The following is a 26,453-nucleotide window of genomic DNA, read 5'->3' on the forward strand; positions in this document are numbered from 1 at the left end:
GCATGCGTATGCCCCGCAATGAGCACGCGCAACGTACGGGTACAAAGCCATGTGGTTGTGCTTAGGTTCTAGCGAAGTTTTCCTTCGCACTGGCGACCGCAAGAAGATTGACAGGGAGGGGGCGTTTCTGGGTGTCAACTGACCGTTTTCAGGGAGTGTTTGAAAAAACGCAGGCGTGTCTGAAAAAACGCAGGCGTGGTTGGGCGTTCGCTGGGCGGGTGTATGACATCAAATCCGGACACAAATAGGCCGAAGTGATCGCAAGCGCTGTGTAGGTTCAGAGCTACTCAGAAACTGCACAAACTGTTTCTGCAGAGCTCGGCTGCACATGCATTTGCACATCTGCTAAGCTAAAATACACTCCCCAGTGGGCGGCGGCATAGCGTTTGCACGGCTGCTAAAAACTGCTATCGAGTGATCAACTCGGAATGACCCCCATTGTTATATAACTCCAGAAAAATAATGCAGAACAAAAATTTGGAGGATAAAATAGGGAAAGATCAAGAACCACTTCCTCCTAGTGCTGAAGCTGCTGCCACTAGTCATGACATAGACAATGAAATGCCATCAACGTCGTCTGCCAAGGCCAATGCCCAATGTCATAGTAGAGGGCATGTAAAATCCAAAAAGCCAAAGTTCAGTAAAATGACCCAAAAAAATAAATTTAAATGGTCTGAGGAGAAACGTAAACTTGCCAATATGCCATTTACGACACGGAGTGGCAAGGAACGGCTAAGGCCCTGGCCTATGTTCATGACTAGTGGTTCAGCTTCACCTGACCATGGAAGCCCCCATCCTCCCACTAGAAATATGACAAGAGTTAAGCTGGCAAAAGCACAGCAAAGAACTGTGCATTCTAAGATGGTATCACAAATCCCCAAGGAGAGTCCAAGTGTGTCGGTGGTTGCGATGCCTGACCTTCCCAACACTGGACGGGAAGAGGTGGCTCCTTCCACCATTTGCATGCCCTCTGCAAGTGCTGGAAGGAACACCCACAGTCCAGTTTCTGATTGTCAAATTGAAGATGTCACTGTTGAAGTACACCAGTATGAGGATATGGATGTTGCTGGCGCTGAGGAGGAAATTGACGAGGAGGATTGTGATGGTGATGTGGTTTGTTTAAATCAGGCACCGGGGGAGACAGTTGTTGTCCGTGGGATGAATAAGCCCATTGTCATGCCTGGGCAATATACCAAAAAAGCCACCTCTTCAGTGTGGTATTATTTCTCCACAAATCCGGACAACAGGTGTCAAGCCGTGTGTTGCCTTTGTCAATCTGTAATAAGTAGGGGTAAGGACGTTAACCACCTAGGAACATCCTCCTTTATACGTCACCTGCAGCGCATTCATCAGAAGTCATTGTCAAGTTCAGAAACTTTGGGTAAGAGCATAAGCAGTCCACCGACACCTAAATCCCTTCTTCCTCTTGTACTCAAGCTCCTGCAAGCCTCGCCACCAACTCCCTCAACATCAATTTCCTCCTCAGTCAGGAACGTCAGTAGTCCTGCAGGCCATGTCAATGGCATGACTGACGAGTCCTCTCCTAACCAGGATTCCTCTGGAGGATCCTTGAGTGGTATGCCTACTGTTGCCACTGCTGTTGTTGCTGCTGGGAGTCGATCGTCATCCCAGAGGGGAAGTCGGAAGACCACTTGTACTACTTCAACTAAGCAATTGACTGTCCAACAGTCCTTTGCGAGGAAGATGAAATATGACAGCAGTCATCCTGTTGCAAAGCGGATAACTGAGGCCTTGACAGCTATGTTGGTGTTAGACGTGCATCCGGTATCCGCAATTGGTGCAGTGGGATTTAGACAATTGATGGAGGTAGTGTGTCCCGGTACCAAATCCCATCTAGATTCCACTTCACTAGGAAAGCGATTCCTGGACTGTACAGGGACATTAAGAAAAGTGTCCTCAGTGTCCTGAAAAATGCGGTTGTACCCAGTGTCCACTCAACCACGGACATATGGACAAGTGGAGCAGGGAAAACTAAGGCCTACATGACTGTGAGAGCCCACTGGGTAGATGTATTGCCTCCCACAGCAACAACAGCAGTGGCACCAGTAGCAGCATCTCATAAACACCAGCTCGTTCCTAGGCAGGCTACGCTGTGTATCACCGGTTTCCATAAGAGGCACACCGCTGACAACCTCTTACTGAAACTGAGGTACATCATCACACAATGGCTTACCTCACTTAGACTCTCCTGGGGATTTGTGATATCGGACAACGCCACCAATATTGTGGGTGCATTACATCTGGGCAAATTCCAGCACGTCCCATGTTTTGCACATACAATTAATTTGGTGGTGCAGAATTTTTTTTAAAAATGACAGGGGCATGCAGGAGATGCTGTCGGTGGCCTGATAAATTGCGTGCAACTTTTGGCATTCAGCCACCGCATGCCGAAGACTGGAGTGCCATCAAACACACCTGAACCTGCCCTGCCATCACCGGAAACAAGAGATGGTAACGAGGTGGAATTTAACACTCTATATGCTTCAGGGGATGGAGGCGCAGCTAAAGGCCATTCCATCCACCTACGATATAGGCAAAGGAGGGGGAATGCACCTGACTCAAGCACAGTGGAGAATGATTTCCATCTTATGCAAGTACTCCAACCCTTCGAACTTGCCACACGTGAAGTCAGTTCAGACACTGCCAGCTTGAGTCAGGTCATTCCCCTCATCAGGCTTTTGCAGAATCAGCTGGAGAGATTGAAGGAGGAGCTAAGGCGGAGTGATTCCGCTAAGCATGTGGGACTTGTGGATGGAGCCCTTCATTTGCTTTGCCAGGATTCAAGGGTGGTCAATCTGTTGAAATCAGAGCACTACATTTTGGCCTTCGTGCTCAATCCTAGGTTTTAAGCCTACGTTGTATCTCTCTTTCCTGGCATACACAAGTCTGCAGAGGTTCAAAGGCCTGCTGGTGAGACAGCTATAAACTCAAGCGGATCGTGACCCGTCAACAGCTCCTCCATTTTCTCCCACAACTGGGGCTGCGAGGAAAAAGATAACATTTCCGAGCCTACCTGCTGTCGGTGATGCAGGGCAGTCAGGAGCAAGTGCTGACATCTGTCCGGACTGAAGGACCTGCCAACGATTACTGACATGTCTACTGTCACTGCATATGATGCTGTCACCAATTAAAGAATGGTGGAGGATTATATGGGTGACAGCATCTGTGAGGAGGAGGATGTACATGCTGAAACGGGTGATTTTTTTCCCCTGTGATTTTAGGTGTTTTTCTGTTTTTGTCAAAAATCATCCAGATCCAAAACCAAAACCCGAAAGGGTGGTTTTGGCAAAACCAATCCAAATTCAAAACATGAGTGAGGATCTCTAATATGAACTCTTGGGCTCATGTGTGTGTAAATCTTGCTCTGGTACTAGCCTATGCCTCCCCAGCCATTTACCTCACTGCATGTCACTGCTCCTGTGCTGGTATTCTGCGATCAACATTATGCTGTCAACATTTTAACTGTAGACAGCATACTAGTCAACAAAACATACTAATTTCTTTGCTTTACATTCCATATACAAATGATAAAGTAAATCATTCCATAACATTCAAGAAGCCAAGGAAAATTACTAGACCAGTTAAAATGTGTCTCAGATTCTCATATTGTTATTTACTTGTTTATGTGGTTTAGGTCAATGATTATTTTGAAATAAGAATATATTTGGAATATTCCATAAATCTTTGGGGTAAACTATATTTCTGCCTCATGGGGATATTTCTTCCTACACAAAAATGTGAACAAAATCCAAGGACAGATGGAAGCCATTGAAAATACATAAGAAAGAGAGTTTCTCACAAAGACTTCAAATTATTTTCATGTGCTTGCACAAGATGAGAACAAGTAATAATGAGCCCTGAGATATTTGCTACTCAACTTTATGGATAACAATGGTCTTTAAAGAGATGCATCACACTTTGCATATAAAGGAGATTGCATCATTTTGGTTCATCCAAATGAAACATTTATTTCAATCGTAAGGGCTCTATCTATAAATCTGTGAAACTGTGGTGTGTATCACTAGGGCAAACTTGCCTACTTTGTTTTAGTTCTCTCCGAAAGAAGCCCAGAGAGGAGATACAGGTGGGCGGGGCTGGGCCAGGCTAGTTGCATTATTAAGCCCCACCCCCTCACAGGGAAATTTCTGCAGTTGGAACAAATTTTCATAGGGGTGGGACCAAGTTGACACATTTACACCCCCTCCTCAAGGACCCCAGGTTTTTTGCATTACTCTCCCCATTTTTCCCACTTCGCTAGGAAGTGGGCGCTATGTGGGAGGGCTACCCACTCTTCCAGAGGTGCTGGGGACTACTCCAAAAATCGTGTGTCTTCCACCGGAATCGGGAGAGTAGGTACTGTAGGTATGCACTAGAGTTGGTGTCACTCAGTGTGGTAACTTATGTTGTCATCCATCCATGGATCTCCACCTGTATCAGACCATACAGAATCCTTAGTTATGTTTTCTTTTGTACTAATATTACTCTTAAATCCTTATCCCCATATATATTACTGAATGTAATGGCAAAAGTAGTAACATCAACAACTAGCAAAATTAAAATTATACCTTTAGATTACAATATCATACAGCCTAACTGTATAACCATAATTTAAACTTTGCTGGCAACTGTGCCCAGTATACAGTGCCTCAGGTAGTAAAATGACCTTTTATACTGTATGTCCTGTAGACCCACAATGACTCCTACAGCAGCAGTATGCAGTGCCAGATTAAGGGCAACTAATTTGTGAGGGCCTTCACCAATTATCTAACCTAACTTTTAAAAACTTGCTCACAAATTGACTACCCCCTGCCATGCATTGTCATATAGTGGGTTAACTTACCTTACGTGAAGCCTAGCATTGGCAGTGTCATTGTATCATGTCTGTAACACTGCACGGTATTGGCAGACACTACAGTGGTAGGTGTCTGCTGTGTGCAAATGGAGGTTAGTACACAATGCAGTGAATTGGTTAATTAACCAGGTACAAACAGGTAATAGGTAACACAGGGTTTACAGTAATATAGTAGTTATAGGATAAAGAGATATGCCAGTTGTAGTCAGGGTATGCTGGGTGTTGTAGTGCGTAAGTATATGTGCACAGTGTATACCTTCTTAAGCACAGTAGTGGTAGCAAGGTTTATATTATGTGCTGCGATGGTGGCCAGGCCTGCCATTTGAGGGGGGACTGTTGGGCCTGGGGTCCTGAGCCCTGACAGAGAAGGGGTCTGGCCCTGGACCTACAACTAATAGCATGAAATACAGTCAACTCCCACTCTCCTGTCTTACCGGACTCCAGAGGTAATGTTTGTGCCCTTGCAACCTGTCCCCATGCTGTGTGCAGCCAGCAACTACTTAAAAACTACACATCCCAGCATCTGCTGCTGTCCGGGACCAGACTATATGATGCCTGCCTCTAGGACAGGAGAAGAGAAGTGTTGCAGGGAGGTGGCGAGCTACCTGTGAGGAGAAGGAGAAGAGGACCCAGCAAGATGTGTAGATCCAAAGATTAAGATTGGGGCAAAATGAAAACAGTGCAGCCAGGACCGCCTCTCTCCCACCAAGTTGAGTACTTGCCTGCTGTATTCTGGTCAGGACACTCTTTCCCTCTATCTTCCTCCTTACTCTCTCCCATTTTCTCCTATCCTCCTCTCTCTCTCTCTCTCTCTCTCTCTCACATTCCTTCTCTCTCTCTCTTTCTCTCTCTCTCTCTCTCTCTCTCTCTCTCACACACACACACACTCCCATTTCCCCTATTCTCTCTCTCTCTCGCTCGCTCTCATCTGCCCGTATTCCTCCATCTCACTCGCTCACTCACTCTCTCTCTCTCCCATCTACCCCTATTCCTCCTTCTCTCTCCCATCTACCCCTCTTCCTCCTCTCTTTCTTCCATCTGCCCCTATTCCTCCTTTCTCTCTCCCATCTGCCGTTATTCCTCACCTCTCTCTCGTCCATTTCCCCCTATTCCTCCTCTATCTCTCAGCCACCTCCCCCTATCCCTCGTCTCTCTCTCTCTCTCTCTCTTGCCCATCTCCTCATTCCTTCTCCCTCTCTCTCTGTCTCTGATCGCCCCCTATTCTTTCCTTCTCTTTCTCCCACCTGTTCCTTCTGTTACTCTATACCATTTTCCACTATTGTTCTCAACCCCCCTTCCCCCTGGGAATAACGGCGAGGGGCCGCCTATTGCCAGTCCCTGGCCCCACAATTTCTGATGGCAATTTTTGGTTTGGAATCTTAGTAGGACTCCCACGCCTAGGGGCATGTCCAAATACTAAGTATGCTGGAGAGGAAGAAGCGTGGCGTGGGTGAGCTGCTGGGACCTAGACCTAGTAGCACCATGGGACTGAGATCATGGTCCAGGCTGTGCTCTGCAGTGACAGCTCCCCCTCAATGATGTGGTTTCGGGTACTACACTGTGATGTTACTGAGCAGCGCCCGCTTTCAGCTTCCATCATTTTGGTGTTACCTCCTTAGAAAAGCTCTATTTCATCTGTCACCTATAATACAAGGGCTTTTCACAGCATTATTCTATTCAAATAATGGGGTACTGCAGAGAAATCCCAGAGTTTTGGTTAATTTCGCTTTCCCATAAACAAGTACAGTATGGGTAAGTGACCCGGCCACAATTTATAAAACATCAGTAAGCTCAGTTTACCATAGTCTTTGATAAAATCATAATATAATCTCTGTATTATGACATTGATTAAGCCTTGTTGGAGGAGTAAGGCAGAGATCCATTCAGTCTCACTAGGCTGGGCTCCATGGAGCAGATTATGGAGGATGGTTCCTCTCAGCTGCCCCAGTGTGGGTTGACAGTAGGACAACACAGTTGGAAAACTTGAAGGGCATGGTGTAATACAGGTAACAGGCTGATTGTGAGTGTGCTCCCGCACTGCAGTGGACACCAGTTTACCTCAGAGCAGGGGATACGGTCGTTAGGTCGACACAGCTTAGGTCAATAGTCATTAGGTCGACCACTGAAGGTCAACATGCATTAGGTCGACATGGTCAATAGGTCGACATGATCATTAGGTCGACATGTACTAGGCCGACAGGTCAAAAGGTCGACATGAGTTTTTCACATTTCTTTTAATTTTTAGGATTTTTTCATACTTGACGATCCACGTGGACTACAATTGGGAACGGTAACCTGTGCCGAGCACAGCGGTAGCAGAACGAGGCACCTTGCCCGAAGCTCGCGAGCCATGCGAGGAGACACAGTGCACTAATTGGGGTTCGTTGTCACTTTACGAAGAAAATGACCCCGAAAAAAGTCCAAAAACCCATGTCGACCTTTTGACCTGTCGACCTAGTACATGTCGACCTCATGACCATGTCGACCTATTGTCCCTGTCGACCTAATACATGTCGACCTTCCATGGTCAACCTAATGACTGTCGTCCTAACTTGTGAGCAGTGTCAGAGATCATAGCGCAGAGCTCATTACAGAGACCTGTGCACATGCACCTTTGCATCAGTTCTGTTCTGCTTAGGTTGTAAAAGTATCAGCTCTTCGCATAAGTAAGGACTTTCTGTTTCTGTTCACACAGAGTGGTAGTGTTTATAAATTGTATGGTGAAATTCTAAAATACCGCAATGATATGATGCAATGTTGTAATATGATATTTATTGTAGAGAGAGAATTATTCTCTATAACTAGAGAGCCCTTAAACACAATACTGTTTGTCATTTTGTGAAAGAAGAAACAACTTAATGGAAGTTTACTGTAAAATATAATATTAAACTATTAAATGCTGTAAAGGTGTCTACTAACTATAATCACTGGTATTCACATTTACTGTATGCAGTTATCAGCGTCTACGAGTCATAATGAGTAAAACACTATGCTCTGTTTTTTTTTCTTAATGACTGATTGTGGGTGTTCCTCATCAAAAATGGTCCTATGTAATCAGTAATGGGAGACATCCTAGCTCCTTATAATGAGTTTATAACAAAAACTTGTGACACTATTCTGAATGCTGTTGGATGCCTGTAAGGGATGCAGTATGATCTACCTGCGGACGGGATGGCAGCTGTCCATAAAATGACAGCGGCATCCCGCTCACCAGACTGCCGACAGCGAGGCAAGCACAAAGAGTCCCGTTGTGGGTGCGGTCACTCGCTGCACTCGCCACGGGATCCATTCCCACTCTATGGGTGTCGTGGACATCCACAAGTGTAAATAGTCCTGTTGCGCCGGGATTCTGGCTGGCAGCATTGTCGGTTGTTGGGATTCTTGCGGTATGCTGACCGCCGGGATGCCATTAGCCGCAAATTAAATGCATCACCCTGTAAGTTTATGATGCTTTTAACACTGAGAACCAAAGAACTTTGACTGATTGATGTCTGCAAAAACTGTTGGGCACTGACAATATGTGCTCATATTATTTTGAATATGTTCTCTATTGTTTTATATAATATATATATATATATAGATGGGGGGAAGCTTATCGGCGCTTAACCGCGATACCAAATAGTACTAGAATGTAGTCCAGGATATTTATAAAAGAACAAGAAAAGTCTCCTTTTTCTAGACACTCCCTATTTATATTAATCGGGCGTCAGCTCCACCTTAAAGAAAGAAGCATTGGTAAGGTGCTTCATGTATAATGTAAACAAAAAGAAGGGATAAGGTGGTTTTAAGCGACCAGTGGTGTCTAATGTTAATCGGAGACTTATATTTCAAACAAAAAAATTTTTTTTATTAAATCTAATATGCACCAATAAAAACAAATAAAATAATAGCCCTATTACAGGGAGCCAGAAACGTTACTAAAGACTGGATGTAAAATAATATAAAATCAATAATACAAATTTAGATAAGACAAGAGGAAAAAACGTCCTAAAAGTGCAAAAAATTGGACATAAGATCAGCATAAAAAGTATATAAAGTATATATATATAAAAAGGTTCTTAGCTTTTAGAGAGGATATGTATCATAGCACCCAACGCGTTTCGTCCTATCTGGACTTCATCAAGGGGTCTTGATGAAGTCCAGATAGGACGAAACGCGTTGGGTGCTATGATACATATCCTCTCTAAAAGCTAAGAACCTTTTTATATATATATACTTTATATACTTTTTATGCTGATCTTATGTCCAATTTTTTGCACTTTTAGGACGTTTTTTCCTCTTGTCTTATCTAAATTTGTATTATTGATTTTATATTATTTTACATCCAGTCTTTAGTAACGTTTCTGGCTCCCTGTAATAGGGCTATTATTTTATTTGTTTTTATTGGTGCATATTAGATTTAATAAAAAAAATTTTTTTGTTTGAAATATAAGTCTCCGATTAACATTAGACACCACTGGTCGCTTAAAACCACCTTATCCCTTCTTTTTGTTTATATATATATATATATATATATATCTATATATATCTATATCAGTGGCGCACACAGGGGGGTTTCCGAGTACCTGGAAACCCCCCCTGATTGCCTGAATTTAATGTTTTAGAGACTGAGACAGCTCTGTCTCCGTCTCAGCAAAATTAGCAGCAACCGCGATCTTTGCGATCACGGGGCAGCAACATCAGAGAGCTACATAGCTCTCTACAAACAGATTGTCCGGAGGAAGCTGATGGTTGCACATGCTCAACCACAGCAGCTCCCTCCTTTTTCTTAGTGGCGCATGTCTCCTGCAAGCCCCTGGACTGGTATGTACAGTATAAATGTAGTACTGTACCTTATGTAAGTGTGTGTATGTAGTATGTATGTTTGTGTGTGTGTGTGCTTGCTTGATTATGAGTGTGTGTGTGTGTGTGTGTGTGTGTGTGTGTGTGTGTGTGTGATTGTCTATGTATTTGTGAACTGTATGTATGTACGAATGTGTGTGTGCTATATATATATATATATATATATCTATCTATCACACACATATCACAAACATTCACACATTCAACAGAATGTCCCGTCACTCAAAGTAAATACTGCATTTGCCCCTGTATATATATATATATATATATATATATATATATATATAATAAGAATTTACTTACCGATAATTCTATTTCTCGGAGTCCGTAGTGGATGCTGGGGTTCCTGAAAGGACCATGGGGAATAGCGGCTCCGCAGGAGACAGGGCACAAAAGTAAAGCTTTCCGATCAGGTGGTGTGCACTGGCTCCTCCCCCTATGACCCTCCTCCAGACTCCAGTTAGATACTGTGCCCGGACGAGCGTACACAATAAGGGAGGAATTTTGAATCCCGGGTAAGACTCATACCAGCCACACCAATCACACTGTACAACCTGTGATCTGAACCCAGTTAACAGTATGATAACAGGGGAGCCTCTGAAAAGATGGCTCACAATAACACTAACCCGATTTAGTTAGCAATAACTATGTACAAGTATTGCAGATAATCCGCACTTGGGATGGGCGCCCAGCATCCACTACGGACTCCGAGAAATAGAATTATCGGTAAGTAAATTCTTATTTTCTCTATCGTCCTAGTGGATGCTGGGGTTCCTGAAAGGACCATGGGGATTATACCAAAGCTCCCAAACGGGCGGGAGAGTGCGGATGACTCTGCAGCACCGAATGAGAGAACTCCAGGTCCTCTTTTGCCAGGGTATCAAATTTGTAGAATTTTACAAACGTGTTCTCCCCTGACCACGTAGCTGCTCGGCAGAGTTGTAATGCCGAGACCCCTCGGGCAGCCGCCCAAGATGAGCCCACCTTCCTTGTGGAATGGGCATTTACATATTTTTTGCTGTGGCAAGCCTGCCACAGAATGTGCAAGCTGAATTGTACTACAAATCCAACGAGCAATAGTCTGCTTAGAAGCAGGAGCACCCAGCTTGTTGGGTGCACACAGGATAAACAGCAAGTCAGATTTCCTGACTCCAGCCGACCTGGAAACTATATTTTCAGGGCCCTGACAACATCCAGCAACTTGGAGTCCTCCAAGTCCCTAGTAGCCGCAGGTACCACAATAAGCTGGTTCAGGTGAAACGCTGACACCACCTTAGGGAGAAACTGGGGACGAGTCCACAGCTTTGCTCTGTCCGAATGGACAATCAGATATGGCTTTATGAGATAAAGCCGCCAATTCTGACACTCGCCTGGCCGAGGCCAGGACCTACAGCATGGTCACTTTCCATGTGAGATATATCAAATCCACAGATTTGAGTTGTTTAAACCAATGTGATTTTAGGAATCCCAAACTACGTTGAGATCGCCCAGTGCCACTGGAGACATCAAAAGGGGGTTGTATATGCAGTACTCCCTTAACAACTTCTGGACTTCAGGAACTGAAGCCAATTTCTTTCTGGAAGAAAATCGACCGGTCGAAATTTGAACCTTAATGGACCCCAATTTGAGACCCATATACACTCCTGTTTGCAGGAAATGTAGGAATTAACCTAGTTGAAATTCTTCCGTGGAGCCTTCCTGGCCTCACACCATGGAACATATTTTCACCTAAGCGGTGATAATGTTGTGCGGTCACCTCCTTCCTGGCTCTGACCAGGGTAGGGATGACCTCTTCCGGAATGCCTTTTTCCCTTAGGATCCGGCGTTCACCGCCCTGGCGTCAACGCAGCTGCGTTAAGTCATGGAACAGACATGATTCTTGCTGAATCAAGATCCTTTCTAGTATCTCTTGAAGTTCCGGGTACCAAGTTCTTCTTGGCCAAACCGGAGCCACGAGTATAGTTCTTACTCCTCTCCTTCCTATCATTCTCCATACACTGGGTATGAAAGGCAGAGGAGGGAACACATACACCGACTGGTACACCCACGGTGTTACCAGAGCGTCCCAGCTATTGCCTGAGGGTCTCTAGACCTGGCGCTTCATGTGAGACGCCATCATAACCACCTTTGGTCTTTCCCAACGGTTTACAAACATGTGGAAACTTCCAGATGAAGTTCCCACTTTTCCGGGTGGAATTCATTCATGCTGAGGAAATCTTCCTAGTTGTCCACTCCCGGAATGAACACTGCTGACAGTGTTATCACATGATCTTTCGCCCAGCGAAGAATCCTTGCTGTCATTGCCCTCCTGCTTCTTGTGCCGCCCCGTCTGTTTACGTGGGCGACTGCCATGATGATGTCCTACTGGATCAGCACCGGTTGACTTTGAAGCAGAGTTCTTCCTAGGCTCAGAGCATCGTAAATTGCCCTTAGCTCCAGTATATTCATGTGGAGAGAAATCTCCAGACTTGACCACACTTCCTTGGAAATTTCTTCCCTGTGTGACTGTTCCCCAGCCTCTCAGGCTGGCATCCGTGGTCACCAGAACACAGTCCTGAATGCTGAATGTGCTGCCCTCTAGAAGATGAGCACTCTGCAGCCCCCACAGAAGAGACACCCTTGTCCTTGGAGACAGGGTTATCCGCTGATGCATCTGAAGATGCGATCCGGACCATTCGTCCAGCAAATCCCCCTGAAAAGTTTTTGCGTGAGATCTGCCGAATGGAATCGCTTCGTAAGAAGCCACCATTTTTCCCAGGACTCCTGTGCATTGATGCACTGATACTTGGCCTGGTTTTAGGAGGTTTCTGACTAGGTCGGATAACTCCCTGGCTTTCCCCTCCAGGAGAAATACCTCTTTCTGGACTATGCCCAGAATCATTCCTAGGAACAGCAGACGTATCATCGGAAAACAGCTGCGATTTTTGGAATATTTAGAATCCACTCGTGCTGTCGTAGAACTACTTTAGATAGTTCTTTTCCGACCTCCAACTGTTCTCTGGAAACTTGCCCCTTTCAGGATATCGTCCAAGTAAGGGATAATTAAGATGCCTTTCTTCTTTTAAGAATCATCTTTTCGGCCATTACCTTGGTAAAGGCCCGGGGTGCCGTGGATAATTCAACGGCAGCGTCTGAAACTGATATTGACAGTTCTGTATCACGAACCAGAGGTACCCTTGTTGAGAAGGGCAAATTTGGACATGGAGGTAATCCTTGATGTCCAGGGACACCATATAGTCCCCTTTTTTCCGGTTCTCTATCACTGCTTTGAGTGACTCCATCTTGATTTGAACCTTTTTATGTAAGTGTTCAAAGATTTCAGATTTAGACTATGTCTCACCAAGCCGTCTGGCTTCAGTACCACAATATAGTGTGGAAGACTAATACCCTTTTCCTTGTTGTAGGAGGGGTACTTTGATTATCACCTGCTGGAAATACAGCTTGTGAATTTTTTCCAATACTGCCTCCCTGTCGGAGGAAGCCGTTGGTAAAGCAGGCTTCAGGAACCTGCGAGGAAAAAATGTCTCGACTCTCCAATCTGTACCCCTGGGATAATACTTGTACGATCTAGGGGTCAACTTGCGAGTGATCCCACTGCGCGCTGAGACTCTTGAGACTACCCCCCCACTGGTGGGGGGCTTCTTTTCCTGGGAAGGGGCTGCCTGCTGCAGTCTACTTCCCTTTCCTCTATGTCTGGGCAGATATGACTGGCCTTTTGCCCGCTTGCCCACATGGGAACGGAAGGATTGAGGCTGAAAAGACAGTGTCTTTTTCTGCTGAGATGTAACTTGGGGTAAAAAGGTTGGATTTCCCAGCTGTAGCCGTGGCCCCCAGGTCCGATGGACCGACCCCAAATAACTCCTTCCCTTTATACGGCAATACTTCCACGTGCCGTATGGGATCTGTATCACCTGACCACTGTCGTGTCCATGACATCTTCTGGGAGATATGGACAACGCACTTATCTTGATGCCAGAGTGCAAATATCCCTCTGTGCATCTCGCATACATATATATAGAATGCATCCTATTAAATGCTCTATATCAATAAAATATTTTTAGTCAGGGAATTCGACCAAGCCAACCCAGCACTGCATCTCCAGGCTGATGGCGATCGCTGGTCGCAGTATAACCACCGTATGTGTGTATATACTTTTTAGGATATTTTTCCAGCTGCCTATCAGCTGGCTCCTTGAGGGCGGCCGTATCTGGAGACGGTAACGCCACTTGATAAGCGTGTGAGCGCCTTTTCCACCCTAAGGGGTGTTTCCCAACGCGCCCTAACTTCTGGCGAGAAAGGGTATAACGCCAATATTTGCTATCGGGGTAAACCCACGCATCATCACACACTTCATTTTATTTTATCTGATTCAGGAAAAACTACAGGTAGTTTTTTCACTCCCACATAATACCCTTTTTTGTGGTACTTGTAGTATCAGAAATATGTAACACCTCCTTCATTGCCCTTAACGTGTGGCCCTAATGAGGAATACGTTTGTTTATTCACCGTCGACACTGGATTCAGTGTCCGTGTCTGTGTCTGTGTCGACCGACTGAGGTAAATAGGCGTTTTTTTAAAAACCCCTTACGGTGTTTCTGAGACGCCTGGACCGGTACTAATTGTTTGTCGGCCGTCTCATGTCGTCAACCGACCTTGCAGCGTGTTGACATTCTCACGTAATTCCCTAAATAAGCCATCCATTCCGGTGTCGACTCCCTAGAGAGTGACATCACCCTTACAGGCAATTTCTCCGCCTCCTCCAACATCGTCCTCATACATGTCGACACACACGTACCGACACACAGCACACACACCTGGAATGCTCTGACAGAGGACAGGACCCCACTAGCCCTTTGGAGAGACAGAGGGAGAGTTTGCCAGCACACACCAAAAAAACGCTATAATTACATAGGGACAACCTTATATAAGTGTTTCTCCCTAATAGCATCTTTATATATATATTTATATCGCCAATTAGTGCCCCCCCTCTCTGTTTAAACCCTGTTTCTGTAGTGCAGTGCAGGGGAGAGCCTGGGAGCCTTCTCTCCAGCCTTTCTGTGAGAGAAAATGGCGCTGTGTGCTGAGGAGATAGGCCCCGCCCCTTTTCCGGCGGGCTCGTCTCCCGCTCTTTAGTGAAGTTTGGCAGGGGTTAAATATCTCCATATAGCCTCTGGGGGCTATATGTGAGGTATTTTTAGCCAGTATATAGGTTTACATTTGCCTCCCAGGGCGCCCCCCCCCCAGCGCCCTGCACCCTCAGTGACTGCGTGTGAAGTGTGCTGAGAGGAAAATGGCGCACAGCTGCAGTGCTGTGCGCTACCTTTAGAAGACTGCAAGGGTCTTCAGCCGCCGATTCTGGACCTCTTCTTACTTCAGCATCTGCAAGGGGGCCGGCGGCGCGGCTCCGGTGACCATCCAGGCTGTACCTGTGATCGTCCCTCTGGAGCTGATGTCCAGTAGCCAAGAAGCCAATCCATCCTGCACGCAGGTGAGTTCACTTCTTCTCCCCTCTGTCCCTCGTTGCAGTGATCCTGTTGCCAGCAGGACTCACTGTAAAATAACAAACCTAAGCTAAACTTTCTCTAAGCAGCTCTTTAGGAGAGCCACCTAGAATTGCACCCTTCTCGGCCGGGCACAAAAATCTAACTGGAGTCTGGAGGAGGGTCATAGGGGGAGGAGCCAGTGCACACCACCTGATCGGAAAGCTTTACTTTTGTGCCCTGTCTCCTGCGGAGCCGCTATTCCCCATGGTCCTTTCAGGAACCCCAGCATCCACTAGGACGATAGAGAAATATATTTATCTTTAGCTTGCTACAGCTTCACATATCCAGAAACGTGTTACAGATACTTTTCTATGGGGGTAATTCCGAGTTGATTGCAGCAGCAAATTTGTTAGCAGTTGGGCAAAACCATGGAGGTCATTCCGAGTTGTTCGCTCGTTGCCGATTTTCGCTATACTGCGATTATCCGCTAACTGCGCATGCGCAATGTTCTCAGAGCGCATGCGCTTAGTTATTTTACACAAAAGTTAGGTATTTTACTCACGGCATAACAAAGCTTTTTCATCGCTGTGGTGATCGTAGTGCGATTGACAGGAAGTGGGTGTTTCTGGGCGGAAACTGGACGTTTTATGGGAGTGTGCGGAAAAACGCAGGCGTTCGAGTTCCAAAACGCAGGAGTGGCTGGAGAAACGGGGGAGTGGTTGGGCAAACGCTGGGTGTGTTTGTGACATCAAACCAGGAACGAAAAGGACTGAGCTGGTCGCAATGGCTGAGTAAGTCTGGAGCTACTCAGAAACTGCTAAGAAATTTCTATTCGCAATTCTGCTAATCTTTCGTTCGCAATTCTGCTAAGCTAAGATACACTCCCAGAGGGCGGCGGCTTAGCGTGTGCAATGCTGCTAAAAGCAGCTAGCGAACAACTCGGAATCACCCCCCATGTGCACTGCAGGGCAGGCAGATTTAACATGTGCAGAGAGAGTTAGATTTGGGTGGGTTATTTTGTTTCTGTGCAGGGTAAATACTGGCTGCTTTATTTTTACACTGCAATTTAGATTTCAGTTTGAACACACCCCACCCAAATCTAACTCTCTCTGCACATGTTATATCTGCCACACCTGCAGTGCAAATGGTTTTGCTCAACTGCTAACAAATTTGTTGCTGCGATCAACTCGGAATTACCCCCAATGTGCCCAATCTTAAATAGCATATTAAAGAAGCAACGCCAGTAAAAACAAAATAAAGTTAAACATGCAGACATTGCACTTATCCAAATCTACTGTAGCTACAAATGCCAAGCAGGCTGATTTTAGACAACAGTATAAACATATCAAATGAAAAACATTATAATGCAATGATTTGTTTTCTTAGAAATAAAAAACACTGTTTAGCTTATGTACTCTTCTTTCTCAGTGTCTATAAGTAAATTGCCACTCTGGATACGAACAGGACTCCTATTAAAATTGTACAAATATTCTTCATACATAATGTATGCAGTGGTGGTTTTAGGTGCGGGCTAGCCGGGCAGCTGCCCGGACGCTCAGCCTGAGGGCGCAGCCGCAGTCACCCCGCCAGTGCCATCTGATTTGCGTGTACCCAGTGGCGTCAGTTCGTCCCAGTTGTCCGGAGGCAAGATAAATATTGGTGCCCCTCTATTTCCTATATCAAGATAAGTTTGTGTGTGTGTGTGTGTGTGTGTGTGTGTGTGTGTGTAACAGCAGACACTTTACTGATGGAGCTATTTGCTCCTGTAGAGGAAGCATGAGAATGCTAACTATATGAAGTTACATGTAATTGTCAGAGAAGTATCTTCATATAGTTAAAATTCTCATATTTCCTATACAGGCGCAAACAGCTTCATCCGTAAGGTGTCTGCTTCCAGTGTAATAGGTTGTGGTTTCTAATCCTGGGTGTGACACTTGTAAAATGTGTATAATAATAATATAATGTAAGGTGCAGGGACCAGTGAGGAAGTTGGCCACTGAAAAGATAGCGGCAGCTATCAATTAACTTAATTCACTGGTGTCACAGAATGGGAGGAGAGGTGCCCCCTTCAGAGCAGGAGCCCAGCGGCAGATGACTCCGTTACCTTCCAGAGTTCTGCCTCTGCATGTACCTGCCCACATCATGCTGGCCGCCTCCTGCTGCCAGCCCCCCGCTGGCCATTTCCTGCTACTCACTTTTGCCCAGCACTGGGTGGACGTGAGGTATGAACTGCACACAGCCGGAAGTAGGAAAGATAGTCATGAGCCAAGGGACCAACTGCCATGACTAGACCCAGAGAGCTGGTGAGTGACGGGGACACAGGCAACAGGGTGGATAACACACTCTAGTTTTATAGGGGAGGCTCTACCTGGAATAATGTGTGTAAGGGGCTCTACCTGGTGCAGTGTGAATAAGGGGATACCTGGCACAATGTGTACAAGAGGGCCTACCTGGAGCAATGTGTATAAGGGACTCTACCTGACGTAACATGTGTAAGGGGCTCTACCTGTGTAATGTGTATAAAGAGGGCTCTACTTGGCTTATGTGCATAAAAGGGGTTCTACTTGGCTTATGTGCATAAAAGGGGTTCTACCTGGGGTAATGTGTATAAAAGAGGCTCTACCTGGCTTATGTGCATAAAAGGGGCTCTACCTGGTGTAATGTGTATAATGGGTTCTTTACTGTGGTGTAAGGGGCTTTAACATGGCATTGTGTGTATAAGGAGTACTACTGTGTGGTGCAATGTGACAGGCGGACACTACTGTGCAGTGTGATGTGAACTGGTACTATTCTGTGGCCATGCCCCTTCCCTATGAAGCCACTCCCCTATATATTTGCCTCTCATCTTTGGCGCACACTGTCCCTGTTTTGAATTGAAGGGAGTTTGCTAAAGGAAACGTTCACCCTGGGCTCCACAAGGTTTCTATCTTAAAAAAAAGTAAAACCTCACTTAGGGTGAATTGTATAATGCATTGCATATTCCATGCAATACATCCCACCACTTATCGCATGCATAGTGGCGTTTATTAATACCATATAAATAAATAATTGTAAATATAAACACAATGGGCAGTTCTTTTCCGATGCATTTTGAGGACTTCTGGGATTATGATCTGGGAGTCGTATTGCACGTAGGCCGTCATTGGCCTGCATATGTGCAAGCTGTGAGGGGACAGAAAGGGATCCATAGGAACCCTCTCAGGGGAATTCTGTGGAAAGAAGCCCATAGGCTTCTATAGACAATGCAGTGTATAGAAGGGGTTGCCCCAAGCTCTGGAAAGTTACGCTTGGATTGCTACAGACCTCTGAAAATGGCAGTTTTCAAAGGTTTGACCGTATTTTGCTGTTAGTACATACCACCCTTACAGAACAATACAAAGCAACTCTTCAGACATCTGAAATCTCATCTCTCCCCTTAGACCTACCACTGACCTGGACCTCGCCAGGTCTCTGATAACCACTTTTACTTCCATCTAAAAGACTCTGTGTGTGTCTCTACCACTTAAATTTAAATCTTCCATTCCTTCCATTCATGTAATGCTGTTATGGTTGATTGCAAACAGCATAAAGTTAAAATAGGGAGCCAAGCAGCTATGGGAAGTAAAGATGTATTGAAGTCTGTTTATGTACATTTCAAAAGTTCATACAGTATGTCTCCCAGACCCACCCTCATGACCCTTTCCACCAGCTACAACAGGCGGTATTCAATTCTTTCCGCCCCCTTCCACACCCGCTGTTTCTGCTGACGGGCGTGGTATCATCATTTCAGCTCGCTACCCCCAGGGCTGCGAGTTGCCCTAACCCTTTACGCAGCTAAACCCGTTTACTATGGGCGCGATATGCGCAATAACTGGGATCACATTAGAAAGGAGATTGGGCATGATATAGCATTTGAATACCGCCCAAAATGTCTGTTCCTGGACTTCCCACTAATATTTGATTGTTTTCACCTGTTTTAAAACACCCATCTTCTATCCTTAGTAGTTCAACATAGGTGATTGCAAACATACATGAAGTAGGAAGTCCAGGAGCAGAGCATTTTATACCAGATAGAAAGGGTAATGTTGGAGGGTCTGGTCCCCTGGTTCCTTAAATTACAGTATTTTTAATTGTTTTGTATACACCTTTTGGTAACAAATCATTCATTGTATCTTTTCTGTGTCTGACAATCGAGATTAGCATAATGATGGCAACATAAGGATTAAGAGAGAGATGTACTAAGCCTTGAAAAGTGATAAAGTGGAGAGTTATAAACTACCAGCCAACCAGCTCCTTTCATTTTTCAAACAGGGCCTGTGACATGCAGTTAGGAGCTGATTGGCTGGAACATTAGCTCTCTTCAGTTTATCACTTTTTAAAGCTTAGTCCATCTGGCCCTAAGAATAATGAAATAATAAAGCAAAATGAGAAATGTAAACTTTTTAATAATAAAAGCATATATTTTCTTTTACTTTGTTTAATACATTTTTATACTTCAGTGGTTATTACTTTAAGTATTCCATCCGATTTCTAGTTTCTCTTCATTAGAAGAATCTGACAAATTATGAGGTCACCCAAGGTATGATGATAACAGCTAACCTGCAAACTTCACAGGATACTGTGCCAAGACTAGGGTTACAATTTGGATAATCTAAAGTCATAATTCCGAGTCCTGTTCTGCAACCACAAAACCTTTATACACAGGCAGCAGATAACTTAAATACCTAGACAAGTGGTGGAAGTAAATAACCGAATTCCAGGCAAACAATATCCTCTTTTTCTGTTGCATGTTGTGTGTGTGTGTGTGTGTGTGTGTGTGTATATATATATATATATATATATATATACGCATACATATTTATTATTGTTTGTTTCTGCCGTCTTCCAGCTTCTTTTTTCAAAACCACAGAAAATAAACTCACTGAGGCAGTTCAGGCCAGCTCAGAGTAAACAGTGAGTTGATTCACAGTAGCAAACATTGAATGTTTCTTTATAGGTGGGAGCTTTTAGCTTTGTAAGGCTACAAGAAATGCAATGAATCATATTATATAAAAAATAAAAGTGTAATGTGTTTTCAAAATTATTAATATATCATTTCAGCACATACTCGTTTTGGCACATCTGTGAATATACTATATTTCACAGTAGTTTTATAGATACCATGTTTGTCTTGTATCAACATTTTACTTTTGGTGCTGAATCTCTCCCAAATGATACAGTGCATTTGATCATTGTGGCAAATGCTAGTGGAAATTTTAGTGGAAATGTAACTCTTTGTGGTTGTTTTATTAAAGAAAAAAAAATCTGAATATTCAGTTATAAATATGAGAGAATATTTTAGATCATATTTGCTGTATTTTTAGTGGTCTGAGCCAGAAAGAGTATCACTAGGTAACACTGTGAATGAGAAACATTTGCCACTTAAAAGTCTTCTAACTGAAAAGCACAGTTGTTCGTCTTCAAGTACTTTTATTCATTTGTTGCTTCCTTAAGCCTTATACGACTGGCGTTTGATTTGAATTAAAGTTTGTATTCATTGTCCCGAGTAGGATTAACTTGTATCTAATGCACTGGATCAAGCCAGAAGCATTCATAAAACTATGACTGAGCATAAGTACTACACACACCCAGGGGCGGATTGGGATGGAAAACCAGCACGGGAAGTTTATGGAAGCAGCCCTTATTGGGGGTGTGGTCTGATGAGGGGGTGGGGTCTGATGAGAGGGGTAGGATCCCTCCTCACATTACCTGATTGTCCGTAATTGTGGCCTTCCTCGCATCTTTTGCTGCAGACCAGGAGGGGAATGGGAACTAAAAGTGGCCGGTTAAATTTTGTAGAAGTGGCTGACATGGGCCGCACAAGAGGTAGAACATACCGTGTAGCCATGGCAGCATCACTGGGTAGCAGAATTGCTGTACTGTGCAGAGATTAAATAACAATTAATGGGGACAATGCAGTGTACTGAGTGAGATGGGATGCTTGTCATGTGGGGGGTGGGGCCACGTGACAACACACAAAACAGGCCCCACAGACACATCAGCCTACCAGGAATTTTCCTGTTGAGACCTATGGACAATCCGCCCCTGCACACACCTGATTGCAAGAAAAATGTGAGTGTGTATATCTTACATTGGGATTGGGTTCCATTACCAGACTCGTTTATTTATACTAGAGTTAAAAATGCTAGTAAATAATGTATTCTATCAATTTATGTATGAGGCCTTATAAGAGATAACTCAATTAAAAAAATACCATAGTCTTGAAAGTATTACGTGTTTTGCAGAATCCAGCAACATTTTTACAACAAAGCAAAAAATTAACTGAATTCTTGGTAAAACTCTATAGGTGGTGAGGATATCAACTCACAGGCTATTTTTTCATTCTCATTTTTACAGTATATCAGTATAAACCAAAAAAGTGTGTTTCCAAATAGGGCCTGAGCAAATAGGATTAGACGTATTTAGAAACTGGATTGTTTATTCTACTTCTTGTAGAATATTCAGCACACATACTGTATATAGAATACTTTAAAATGACCTAAAAAAATAGATAGATAAGAAAAACAATTGACCCATTAAAAACTCAATCACATATGCCAGTAACCGTGATTCGAGACTCCATATTGCATGGAACAAAAGAAGAAATCAGAATTGGCCCTTGAAGCTTCCCTGCAATTGGCGTAGATGTAATTATTTTCAGTATTAACCAACTAATATCCAAGGACAGTGATTCCAATAGTGTTGGCAATTAGAGAAGTGAGATAGTCTGAAGTATATAGTGATATAGATAATGTTTGCAGCAAGTGGATATCAGCAACATAAGCACTGCTCTGCAGAATTTAAGTCTACTTTATCTCACTGGTGCATCAGTTTACAACATCTAAAATGGCTGCAAATGGTGAATGAAAATATTCTATCTGATACCATTACATCCACTTTCACTGCCCGTCTGTAATATACAATGTCTTTATTTTGAATTAATTTCAGTATACTGTAGTCTAGTTGTCACAATGCTTCAATCTTAGGCAAGTACACATACATATTCTATGTTCTCTCTAATGTGACAAATGTATTGCATGTTATTGCTATGGGATTAAAAATTTTCCATGGAAATTTTGTTTATCTGATGGATGAATTATAATTCTGGAAGCTGCTGAGCTGCCTGTTGGGAAGTCACAATACTCCTAATCCCCAAAAATATGATGGATTAAATTCTGTTTCAATTTGTCCACCTGCATTAACTAAAATATTCCAAAGGGACAACATCACCGTGCAGGACTTCCCTAGTTAAAGTATGTGACTGTAGCCGTACACTGTAAGTTATATGGCCACCACATGTGCTCCAAATTGCTTGGTTTATTACATTCCCTAACAGGATTATATAGGTAGAACAAATCAAGCTGAGAGATACAGTGACATTTTAAAGTTCCTCTACTTGTGTAGTCCTCAGTGATTTGTTCTGCTGTGCCATAAGAGGGATTGCAATAAGTTTACGGGTGTAATAAACTGTAAAATGGAGTGCTAAAGGTGTAAAAAAAATGCTAATACCTGTAAATAAAGATTTACTTTAATAAAATAAATGTTTAACAGCACTTTTGTGTGCAAATGTGTGAGTCCATATGAGATCCGTTGTAGTGGGTTCCGTATATAATGCCGGCTGTCAGCACCGCACTCAGATGGTGTCATTGAGGAAAAGCTATCTAACTCTCCCTACAGCTGCCTACCTCTATTGTGTCTGCTTCGGTCCATCCGGCTGATTACCGCTGGCGTCTCCCTGTTCTCTCGCCCGTCGGCGCAATGCAGATGACGTAACAGCTTTCCAGATCTGTGGTCTCTGGCGCTTACCAATGCGTTTCAGATGAAAAACTCTTCAGATGAAAAACAAATTTGTCCAAAGAGGATACAAGGATGAAGATCTTCAGAAGGAAATGGACAAAATAACTGAACAATCCTTTTCCATGTCTGTTCCTTTCATTCTTTCCTGTTACTTTATCCTCTTCTTCCCTTACTTTCTATCTGCCCCTCTGGAGCCGGATGCTCTCCAAATTTCCTGTAAATTTCCTGAAATTTGGAGAGCATCCGGCTCCAGAGGTACAGAGAGAGACAGATAGAGACAGCTGTAGAGTTAGAGAAAGAGAGAGAGGGATAGAGAAACAGTTGGGAGAGAAGTGTACTGTTAGAACCAACATTTTAATTTTTTAGTAAATTGTACTTTAAGTTACAAATGTTGTCCAGCATGTTTCCCCTATTTACCTTGCCAAACCAGAGTTATACTAGTTACACACCTATACAATCATCTGACAGATCATATGATTCACAACCATTTGGTGAGATATTGAGAGTGCCCACCCAGGATCATGTTTTATAATAGGAAAACCAGTCACATCTCTTTGATCTAGTTTTATGGAAGTTCTAAAGTTTATAGGGCACGATGGTACAATTTCGGACAAACCTGGAAGATGTGTACGCACACACCATCAGTCAGTCTGTTCAATACTTCTGCTGCTGGTCCTCCAGCCACAATCTTTTCAACAGATGGTTTCAAGAGATGAGGATGACAGATCGCATAGTAGATTGTAAGAGTGTGTTGCTAGTGTTAACTATTGCAATCCCTTACCAGACAGCATGAGAACTCATCCTTGACTTTGTACATGCAGTACCCAGTCCTAAAATTTTTCATTTATTTTCTCACAAAACCATCTCAGGAAATAAAATGCTATGGACAAATATATGTATACTAGTATTAACTAGTTGCACACTCACACCATCTAGTGGCTGCTGGTGTGCAAAACACTTGAATTCACCCATATAGGTGAGGAGCAGCGTTAGCCTTTTATTATATAGGATTATATATGTACAGAGGTTCTGACTCACCATTAGGCCCACGTTAATTGTAAGCATAAAAATACACTCAGGATGTACACATCTTGCATCCAGATTTTTAGTTGTAGTCCATTGTTGGGGTTTTCCGCACATCCCATAGGCACTGCAGGGCTCCCCCCTATAAAATTGCTGTAGCTCAGAACCCAGGAAGGGGTATTATGATGATGTAATCATGCTAGGAATGCAATGACTTCATTAAGCACCACCCTTCTAGGCCAACATTTTTCTCTACATATCTTTATAACAGAATAAGAATTAATGTTGCACATATCTTAAGGTATATGAGTCTGAAAATACAGAAAAAGAAATGTACATAAGCTTATGGATGTGCAAAAAATCAACTGTTAATCATGCCAATAAGGGTAGATTAAATCCAAATATGGTGCCAGAATCTCACATCTTACTATCTTGGTATAGAACTGTGGCTTACCCACCAACATCAGGGCGGGATAGGTCAAGATGAGTTAACTACCTTGATTACACTGTGCCTGATTCTGAGTTGGATGCATGTGGAAATTCGGAACTGGCCTATTTCAGCATACTGTGCATGCGCCAATAGAAGAAACAGGCATCTGCACATGAAGCAGATCAGACACATGGACGGAGATTGCTATTGCGTATGGATTGATCCATCCGTACCATACATTCAGGGAAATAGGCATTTCTGGGAGCTAACTGGGTGGTGACGATGCTAATGCACTGAACTGTTCCATCTCACGGGTTCTTGTACTCGAGTGTAACATTTGGACTGAACTTTTTCAAGCAACATGGGCCCTCATTCCGAGTTGATCGCTCGCTAGCTGGTTTTAGCAGCAGTGCAAACGCTAAGCCGCCACCCTCTGGGAGTGTATCTTAGCTTAGTAGAAGTGTGAACAAAAGGATCGCAACGCTGGAACAAAAAAAGATTGTGCAGTTTCAGAGTAGCTGCAGACCTACTCCTACCTTGCGATCACTTCACACTATTTAGTTCCTGTTTTGACGTCACAAACACGCCCTGCGTTCGCCCAGCCACCACTCCCATTTCTCCAGCCACTCCTGCGTTTTTATCTGGCACGCCTGCGTTTTTACACACACTCCCCAAAAACGCTCAGTTGCCTCCCAGCAACACCCACTTCCTGTCAATCACTCTGCGGCCAGCAGTGCGACTGAAAAGCATCGCTAGAGCTTGTGTAAAACTACTACATTGGCTTTTGTGAAAGTACGTCGCGCGTGCGCAGTGCGCACCATACGCATGCGCAGAAGTGCAGATTTTTAGCTTGATCCCTGCGCTGTGAACAACGGCAGCTAGCGAACAACTCGGAATGACCCCCATGGTTTGTTCCAGACACAAAGCTACTTGCTTTTTTTGCCTTACTCACTAACATGAAAACATGAATCAGGCACTCAGTGTTGTTTTTATCTAATTTAAACCTGTTTCCTTAAACAGCATCTAAAGCATTAAATATGATGTTCTTAATTGAACAATAATACAGTATTTTGACATAAGGAGCTTACTTTAAATGTGCCATGCTTAATTTATCACAAGCAGTGCCTGAAAGTGAATATGCCTTGGCTCTGTGATCTGTTATATCAGAAACGAAGAATTTCACCAGTTTTCCTGTAGAGTGATTTATGAAGCTGTAAGTTAAGGAACAGGAGAGTGTGTTTATTCTAGTGAGTTCTTTTAAAGTATGCATGGAAGGGTGAACACATATGTTTACTTTATACCACATAATTCTCTAAATCCATTCGATATGCAAAACAGCAGGCAATCCTGGAGAATAGATATACACCTATTTGTGATGCGCGAATCATAAAAGTAGAGTTTAACAGTGAAGAGTGATTTTTTTTCCCCTTGTGCTAGTCACGGATTATGCACAACTGCTGTACCTGCTTTTTCAGTTTGCTAGGAAAATGTCTTTTGCAAAGGTGCATTGATTTCTGCTGTGAATGAATATAGGTTACCTATGAATTACCAAAGTGCCATGTACACTGCAGAATGGGGGTCTCCGAATATTTACTCAGTTTCGAAATATATTATAAATTATTGCAAATACTGTTTGTTGTGAATGGCCCAGTGAAAATGTAAGTCACTGTCATTCTATAAAGGACCAATTACGTGTATGAATTTTAAGTGTTAACCTATTCTAAACAACACATTCTTCTTTTCTGTATTTTACAGGACATACAGGACGGTTACTAAAATCCTTATGTTTTACCAGTCTTTCATTCCTGTTGCTGCATATCATCTTTCACATAACAATAGCCAGCCTGGAGGCCAGAAAAATGATAGACCCCCATTTTAACTGTGAGTATATCTATTATTTTAAGTAGTTCGGTGTTCTCAGTACATAGCAGTTCATGAGTACAATAATGTTAAACATATTGAGTGTGTATGTGCTCTCCATGAAAAA

At 43.6% G+C, this 26,453-nt stretch overlaps 1 protein-coding gene across 6 annotated transcripts in view; it reads left to right on the forward strand.

Annotated features, from left to right (window-relative positions):
* Positions 1-26,453, forward strand: part of PIEZO2 (piezo type mechanosensitive ion channel component 2) — a 648,659-nt gene that overhangs the window by 354,184 nt on the left and 268,022 nt on the right. For all 6 annotated transcript variants that reach the window (XM_063923449.1, XM_063923453.1, XM_063923452.1 and 3 more), the window contains exon 3: positions 26,222-26,347. In XM_063923449.1, coding sequence (XP_063779519.1) covers positions 26,222-26,347 — 126 coding nt within the window. The remainder of the gene's footprint in view (positions 1-26,221; positions 26,348-26,453) is intronic.

The sequence above is a fragment of the Pseudophryne corroboree genome, chromosome 5 (genome assembly GCF_028390025.1).
Source record: "Pseudophryne corroboree isolate aPseCor3 chromosome 5, aPseCor3.hap2, whole genome shotgun sequence".
NCBI lineage: Eukaryota > Metazoa > Chordata > Amphibia > Anura > Myobatrachidae > Pseudophryne > Pseudophryne corroboree.